The following is an 8,981-nucleotide window of genomic DNA, read 5'->3' as shown; positions in this document are numbered from 1 at the left end:
GAATCTTGGTCATCATGAGAGCCTCCGTAAATATTTAAGGCTTAAAGGTAAAAAGATTGGATACTACGTACCCCAAATAGGCAAACAATATATCAAAACATTTTACATATATTTGAAGTATCTAATTGAAAGCTGCCGAAAGTTGTCATTACAAAACGGGTAAAACAGCCATATTAGGCTTTTAAGCTTTTTTCCTTTTGAGCCAGAATGATGTAACAACCCAACTTAATCAATGATAGCTTAATCAATGATACTACCTAATCTACAATAAAACAAATTTTAAGATTTCATATTCCCTTCTGCTTTTGGAATGAAGTCTTACCGAAGTACAAACGCGTGTTGCAATTAAAAGGGAGCTTCATTAAATAGAATTATTTTTTGTGCCCCTCTGTTTCAATACAGAACAAATAACACAGTCTGTAGCAAAATTGAATCCCCCCCCAAAAATATTATTATTTTTTCTATTTTTTTTGCTTTGGTTTATCATATTTCATAAAAGTATTATTTTCCGTTTTTTATGCTTCTTTTGAATGCTTTACAAAGTACATTCTTTCGATTTCTGGAGTAACCAAAAGTTCAAGATTTTCTGCATGTCTACTACTAATGACATAAATACTGCGATTTTGTTCATCGAGTATACTCTAGACTTTGCGTGCTTTTGCTTAAGTTTCAATCAAAATCAATTATCATATGCACCTGGTGGGAACATGAAACAAGTTCACATTACAAAAGATGCGTCGTCATGCCACTTTATTAGTCAAACAGCATACAAGAATCGTAACAAGTCATTTCAAATATATCTATTATCATTCTATTCATTACAAACATAATCAATAATTTCCATTTCGTCTTAACTTCGATTGACCGCTGACAAAAGACAGAGTAGTACTTTATGTGGTTCAAATAGATAACTGCATTCCGCAATTGAAAAATAAGGAAGACAACATCTTGAGATTCTTTCTTTGCTACTCAGATTAACATTCTTCGTATGAACACTTCTTTGCCTGCTAGTGAGTCATGTGCACATGTTCTTAAAGAGCCTCAAAGGTCAACAACGATCCTCTTGACCATGATCTCAATTCCAGACTTTTAATTCTCCCTCCTAGCATCGCCGTCCATATTCCATTGGTTCAACACTTTGCCCGTAGCATTCATTCATTTACTCATTCACTCACCATGAGTTTCAAACCGTTGGCAGTTCCGTCCAGGTCAAAGAACCTTACAGGGTGACTAAACTGTGACGGGAACGCTGTTACGCACCCCTCCCCTCCCCGGACAAGAAATGGCCGGAGTGGTTATAGGAAACTTTTTCTGATTTAGTGGAACATCAGAACTATAAAAGACACGGAAAACGTGGAACTTACTAGATGCAATAGTACTTGTAGGCATGTTTGGTAACGACGAGTGCACACAAGTCTTTTACTCAAATTTGGAGAAATTTGGCCGGACTTCTTGAACATTGAAATTTGCAATGATTTTCTTCATAAATGGGTCTTACTCCATCAAATTGATGAGTTGAGATTGAAATAATCCGTTATATAAGAGGTGATTGCACAAACAACATAGCTTTTTGCAGGGCTTGAGTCAAACACAGGGCTTCGGTCATCCGCGAGACTTCAGGTCATTGCCCTGGATTTCCAGACCAGTTTATAATTTAGATTCAATTGTTAGCAGATCAATCTTTTCTTTCCCAATACAGTTGTACCTTGATTCACATCTTCTGCCAATGTTAGATGCCGTAATATCTAACGTGATAATTTCTCTATTTCGTTCTTAAAAGTGAACCTAATCTAAACCTAAAATCACTTTTAGCTTGCATTGTGAAATCACTTTATGGTCACGGTGTCGAAACGGTTTCAAGACACTTCCTCTATCTACATATCTATCTATACTACTTGGCTGACCTGACCTGCTTTGGCACATACTCTGTCCTCCATTCATGCCATTGTTCAAATCGATATGCATCAGAATTATTTTTTGGTACTCTCTCTCTCTCATCCCTTTTAGCATCTTGATTTCATCTTCAATGGACTCGTGCAGGTTTCACCGGCCACGAATGCACCAAACCAAACTACTCTTTGTCAGTCTCATCTCTCTTTTTGCACTCTCTACGATGTTCATTGCAAGTCTAAAGCATGACGGGCGAATTGTGATATTGCCAGAGTCAAAATGGGCGAGTTCAGACTCCAATCGTCTTGGTGACTTGGATATATCTGCTCTCTGCCAAGAGGATCAAAAGCGCCATCGCCGAATGAATTTCGATGGGATAGAAAGTTTATCACGAGGCAAAGTGCAATCGTTCTTTGCTCAAATCCTTCAATATCCCATCCAAAGTGCTTGCGTGACCATGAAACGTATAGGTAAGTTGGGATGTTCGAAGGAGGGGTGAAAAAAAACTCAACCCCTCAAAAACACCTCAAATTATTTGCTTGGTCACTTGAGATAGGTTCAATAACCACTTAAGTGGTAAAAAGTGTAAGTTAATAGTAACTGCCAACATCAATGCCGGTTCAAAACTATGCTTTTCTTTGCGTCAACACATTTTTCATTTAGATTCCTTTTCCATTAACCCAACGGTTTGGCAGTTGGAGCAAAAGTTACCCTTTCCCATAACACGTTTGCTAAATTGAATTATTGCATCAATTGATATTGCCAAGTCATTGAAAACACAAAAATGATATCCAGCTTTAGGTGGTGTTCTACATATCAAATAGGCCATTTTTTATATTCGGATCCAATTCATCGCGTGATTTCATGTCAATTAGGGCCTAGCTAGATCTTTTCCAGTTTTGAGATCATACTTAGCCTAGTTAGTAGTGCTGGGGCAAGTCCGGGCTTGAGTTCGAGTGCACTCAAGCCCTTTACTCGATCTTGGAGAAATTGGCCGGACTCGTGTCTTTTGGAAAGGACTCGAGTCCTCTGCTGGACTCAAGTCTTTTGCCGGACTCGCCCCCAGCACTACTAGTTAGTCACAAATTGAGGTCAAACATTGGATCAAAACTTGATCCCTCAATAATTGGACACTGCGCCATTTAGCTCGTTAAGGGTCTGGTGCTCTCTAAATAGCTAATAGCTCTAATAGCTCTAATAGCCCGCAAAAAGTACATGACATTTTCTCTTAGTCACTAACATCTACCTGTCTATTGGCATTAATAACAACTGTTTTAATTTCCATACAACTTCCAGTCTTAACATACTCCTACAGGAGATGATCTCATCTCGTTACAGGTAGGGGAAAGTGGCTGGGCCATTGTTACGACGGCCACAAGTATGTTTGTCTGGATGACTTCGTACCCAAAAGGAATCATGCCAATGGCCTCGATCAAGATGAGGATGAATGCATAGTTTATTCGTTTGGAGTTTCAGATGATCTGAGCTTCGAAAACGAGATGACCCACTTTGGTAAAGTGTAAAAGATCTCCAAGTAACATTTGTTGAATCAAGTAGATGGTCTGTTTTCTGATTTTCTGTATCAGGTTGTCACGTCTATGCTTATGATCAAGATTGGACGGAAACCATGCTCCAAAACAAAAACCCGAGAATAACACTTGAAAAAGCTAGCATTCATGATGGTTCCAAAGGTTCTGTGACGTTTGGTCAACTTTTGTCCAAGAATAACCATAGCGCAAAGATGATCAAGTACCTGAAGGTATGGTATTTTGTTGTTTTTCTCATTCGCTTGCTTTTAAAAGAACATTTGAAATACATACGTATAGGTTGATATCGAAGGAGGAGAGCGCAAGGGATTAATGGAATGGATCAAAAGGTAAACTTCCCATCATAATACAGGTTCATTCCTGTTTGGAAAAAGCAACATCACATTAAAAAACTATGTGTAGTGCGACATATTTATGTATTAGGCCTAACCTTTTTTGAGTCGATGTTGCATTTTGTGATTTTCAGAGTTTGATGTTACCACTTGAGTTGATTGCGCAGCATTCGTTTCGTATTGCTGTAGATATTTCAAATTCCTTTTGACAATTCGGCAAAGAGAAACTAGGTTCAAATTAAACTTCTTAATGACAATTGAAATGTTTGGACTGGAGCTGTGCATCGGATCTGACTTTTCGGATTCGGATTCGAACTCGGATTCAGTTTGGGGAATGGAAAGTCGGATGGGGTTCGGATCCGATCCAAGTCCAAAATTGCAAGATAAACTAAATGAGAGCAAATTTGTTTTGAGAATGGTTTCTTTCACAACTCTCAAAATGTGAGGGAAGTCAAAGAACGTCCCGGATTCGGATTCGGTCGGATTAGAAAGAAAATTCTCGGATTCGGATTACAAAAAATTACTTCGGATCGGATTCGGAGACCCTGTCGGATCCGATGCACAGCTGTAGTGGATTGATCCCAAATTTTCCACTTTTAGTCTAGAGCTCTTTATGTAAATTGTTACAACTCTCGACCTTTTTTCGAAATCATACGCAGGACCCTCATCTTACAGCCTGGTTGACTGCCATATTCATCCATTTCTTGGCTTGGGCATATTTTTGATCAGCCTCACGATTTTCTTCGTCTATTGCTTTGATGCTATGGTCTTAGCTGTTTCATTGGATCGTTGCTCTTGATGTTTGAGCGCTTCTGAGTTTCCATTGTTTGTCCAAGAAGAAACCATAAGACGTTCTTGGCATTCCCTCTTCCTTTTTGAAGGTCCCTTGTGAATGGATTTGAGTTTTGGTTGTCTCCTTGGTGCCAAAGAACTTTCACATTAGTCTCCACCATTGCACTTGCCATTGTCTGCTTCTTTGCCATGTAATTGCACTTGTACCTAAGATTCTTGTAGTTTAGAACCCATCATCCACTTTACCTTGCGCTGTCTCTATCATTAAGTTACTGGGACAGTGCCTGCGAGGGTTTGGGCCTTAGTTTTGGATTTGAGGGCACCAAAATCTTTGGAGTTGGAATATTGCAGACTTGCAGGATAATTTGTCATTCGGAACAACCAACCCTCAATGGAATTGTTCCAAATTGTACTTAAAAATTTCACTTTTTAAAAAAAGTTAAGTTTTTCCCTTTAAAAAGTTTTCTTGCGAATCTCTGTTGGCATTTCAATGAAAAGGGCGTTATGGTAACTAATGATGGTAACTACTTGTTGGAAATTGAATTCATGCAATGTACAGTTCAGCACACCGAACCCTCCATTTCTTCCAGTCTTAATTTTTGATGTTTTGTGCCTTTTGGTGGTTAGGGGTGATGCTTTGTTTTCTGGAGGATCAAGTTCCAGTCCCCTGCTACCAAAGTGTTTGCTTGCGTTTTTTTCATTATTCAGCAATATTTGGGATCTTTTGGGATGGAAGGTGAGACTTTAAAACTTGGTGGTTGCGCATTGCAAAGTAACAGCTTGATATGCATTTAAGATATTTTTAGGATCGAACATTCACAAGTTCTTGGGCCCAAAGTGTTCTTAAACTTGGTATAGAATGCTGCAATTATTTTCCAATTCTATTTCTTTTTTGCCAAACAATCCCTGACTATGATTTTTTGCAACAATTTGAAACAAATTTATTTCAATGTAACATTATGATTGACCTTCCTGTTCTTTTTTTTTTCAGTGGAGCCATGGACAACGTTTTGCAAGTAGGTGTGGAGTTTCACTACACCGTGAATTTTGCAAAAGAGTACTGGCAAATCTCTAAGAGTCTTCATCGACTGGGATTCGTGTACATCTCATATGACCCCAATCTCTGCGTTGGACGGGGACCCACTTATTTCCATTGCGTGGAGGTGGTATTCAGGAAAACGACTCTCGACTGCCTGCGTCTGTCTTTAACCCTCGATTGAAACGATCATTCCGTGCTTTTATTTGCATTGTGGAGTCCTCAACTATAATTGACCCTTGGAAGGGTTTTGTCGAAGCAATTCATTTGTAGAAAAGGGCTCATGATGATGCATGTATCATCTATATGTTCAAAGGAATTAAATATCATTTATTCACATCTTTGTAATGTCAAGTTGGCTGCTATTTATTCAAAGGCATTAAATATCACTTATTCACATCCAAGAAAGGATGTAGTGAAAGTATGTGAAATATAGGGAATGGTATTATTTACCATTTTTAATCTCGTCTGGTACCTTCTTCATTTTTTCATTCGACTCGAAAAATGAACCGAAGATAAGTGTTGGGAAATCCTTATTTCCTGATTTGTAAGAAATAACCAATTGCTTAATAAATCCGTTGCCCAAACTTGATGGAAACCCTTTGTTCATGTCTCTTTCAAGTGTGATGCAACATGTTCCACTCGATTTGGTGTGTTTTTTAAAGCAAGCTATGCAAAGAGATCATGCCTAATAATAAAACTGCTTCTAAGTCTGAGAACCTTTTGCTTAAGCCGAGTATAATCCGAGAAAAAAACACCTAATTCCTAATATATATGATTTGCTTTAAAGAACGCAACTAGAGCGGCAAATCCAAAGATTTGAATGCCAATAGTCTGGATACAAGTTAGCGTGAAGAGTTGGTCCTCGCTATAAGGAAAACTAGCTTCGGCAGCCATCTGGAATGTACTCTCACCAGCAAAGCAAGTTATTTTCTGACCTGTATAAAGATCACTCACTCACCCATCAAAAGATGAAAAGAGTGCAGTGAAAGAGTCAATAAATAAGAAGAATTTTTGTTACGTCACTTACTGAAGGATCAACTTTCATACTCATAATTTCGTCGCCAAATGAAAAAAAAATGTAGAACTTTTGAGTCGACCAGACCATGGAGTGCGTAAACAAGGAACTAACAGGGCTTGAGTAACGCGTTACCCTGTAGCGCGACACTTTTCTCCAAAAGTAACGGTAACGGAATGAGTGTTTCAGCCCTTCCGATATCTTCTTTCTTAAATGAGGGAAAGAAATAATGCACAAAGATTTCTTCTTAAAAGTTCCGTGTCAAATGCAAAGACTTATTTACTACTAATAGGATCAAATTCATAATCACAAGAAGCTGCGACCAAAGGAAATCAATATTCATTTTTATGCAAAATTCCCATCCTAGCATGTCAAGGCTACAATCAGACGTGAAAACGACTTGAAAAATTCTGCATGTATAGTAAATAGTACCGATGGGATCAAAAAAATAATCACGGGAGGTTGTGACTAGGGCTACCAATTTGCATTTTCAGCGGCATGTAACATCACTAGCGGGATATTGGAAACCCGTCACAAAAAGTAACCCTGATTTTTCTTTGCTCAAACAAGGGTTGCTTTTGGGATCAAACCTAATCTGTTACGTTGGAAACGACTAGTGCTTTGACTATCCTAGCCTTCTGGCAATCCTGATTTTATAAACTTATTTGATCCCATCACTAGTAAAAGGGCGTTTTAAAAGCGTCAAAAGAAGGGCGGAAGGGTGACGTCATAATCTACAGAAGAAGCAAAGAGCACAGGGGAAAAAATTGCTCTAAAACGGTCTTGGTCAAATAAGAACCCCCCTTGGGCGTGGTTGTCCCATTGGTGGGTAGGAGCCCAATATTGTCTTTCACCCTTGAGGCAAACATACTCATTATTTCTCCTCTTTTCATTATATGGATGCCAAAGGTTGCACCAAACAAAGGGTACAGTAGTAGGCTTTAAGAGTGGTATCCACAGTATTGATAAGCTAGTTTTTTAACACCGTGTCTTGTAACAAGTAATTTGAATGTTAAAAAGACAAAGATAAAAGCTAGCTTTTAATATAAAGGTTTCTGTTTTAGCTCAATTTTGCATGAATAGACATTTGAAATTTGAACCTGAATACTTGAAACATTATGTTTGTATGTTTGATCGAACTTTTTATTATTCGGCTAGCGTCGTAGAGTGGGAGGCTAGTCTCGAAGGGTATATTCCCATTTCGAAATCGACATCTTAGTCGTTCGAAAAGCTGGAAGAACTCGCGATCTTGCGCAATTTCTCTCAGCATGTTGATGTAGCCACCAGGGCAAATAACGTTCTAGATTTGGGCTTTTCCAATGACCCTGATCTGATCCAATATGTCCATGAATAGACCACTGAAAAATATGGACGTATCTTGATGACCAAGACTAGTCATCAGGGCTGCACCATTAGTCTTGTCATGTTGCAGGTTCGTCCTGTCCATAGCTTTCTTGATGAGCATCCGTTACATCCCCCCATCATTTTTTCTTGGACGTCCTCGTCTTTGGAGAATCCCGAGAACAGGAGTGTTCCCCTTGGTTGTTTTCAGATGGTCAAGGCAAACCACCTGACACTTTTGGTTCTTATCGCACACTCTTGCAGTTTTTTTCTCGATTGAAAGCACTAAAGAAGGCCCTTGGAATGGAGGTTTAAGTTTTTGTGAACCTCCACCCAATATTGGTGCTGGTCGTTGCCACAACAAAGTCTGTAACTTTCACTGACGACTCCTTAGCTTTGTTTTGACCTATGTTGAGCTTTCTTCAAATTGTCTGGAGCCAAAGGTCGAATCCTCGCAGCAATTCGCAATCCATCTTCAAGGAGATCTTGAGCATACGATACTGTCCGAGGTGGCCTAACATCCATTCCCATCCAAAGGGGTTCGAGTTTGAAGTAACTCAAAAGGCGAAAATCCACCACTCTCTTGTTTGCTACACTTGTATGCAAATACGCATGACTGAAGAAATTCAAGCCAAACATCCGGTTCCTCTTCCAAGTAACATCCTAAAACATTAAGCAAGGTTCTTTTATACCTTTCAGTCAATCCGTCTGAAGCTGGATGAAAGGGGGCTGTGTGACAATGCTTGATTCCAGACGACTTCAAAAAGTTCTGAAACTCTCCACTCATGAACTGAACCATCTGGTCCGTCACAATTTCTTCAGGAACACCATAAACCATCAAGACCTGATCCCTCATCCACTTCACAATCTCCTTCGAATCTGAAGTGACAAATGCTCCAACTACAGGCCACTTTGTGAAATAATCTACAAGCACAATAATTCAGTTTGCTCCATCTTGGGCAATGGGTAGGGGTCCAACTAGGTCCATGCCCACTTTTTGAAATGGGCTCAAGTCATGCACACGG

At 39.2% G+C, this 8,981-nt stretch overlaps 1 protein-coding gene across 1 annotated transcript; it reads left to right on the top strand.

Annotated features, from left to right (window-relative positions):
* Positions 1-1,630: 1,630 nt before the first annotated feature.
* On the top strand, positions 1,631-5,877 carry LOC131882132 (uncharacterized). Its single transcript, XM_059229189.1, has 5 exons — positions 1,631-2,360; positions 3,229-3,402; positions 3,477-3,649; positions 3,717-3,766; positions 5,553-5,877. Exons 1-5 carry the CDS (start codon positions 1,940-1,942, stop codon positions 5,779-5,781), a joined length of 1,047 nt encoding a protein of 348 aa, XP_059085172.1. The 5' UTR covers positions 1,631-1,939; the 3' UTR covers positions 5,782-5,877.
* Positions 5,878-8,981: the final 3,104 nt, after the last annotated feature.

The sequence above is a fragment of the Tigriopus californicus genome, chromosome 6, assembly GCF_007210705.1.
Source record: "Tigriopus californicus strain San Diego chromosome 6, Tcal_SD_v2.1, whole genome shotgun sequence".
NCBI classification, from domain to species: Eukaryota; Metazoa; Arthropoda; class Copepoda; order Harpacticoida; family Harpacticidae; genus Tigriopus; species Tigriopus californicus.
Note: the sequence above shows the minus strand (reverse complement) of the source record. Positions and strands in the feature narration are given on the sequence as shown.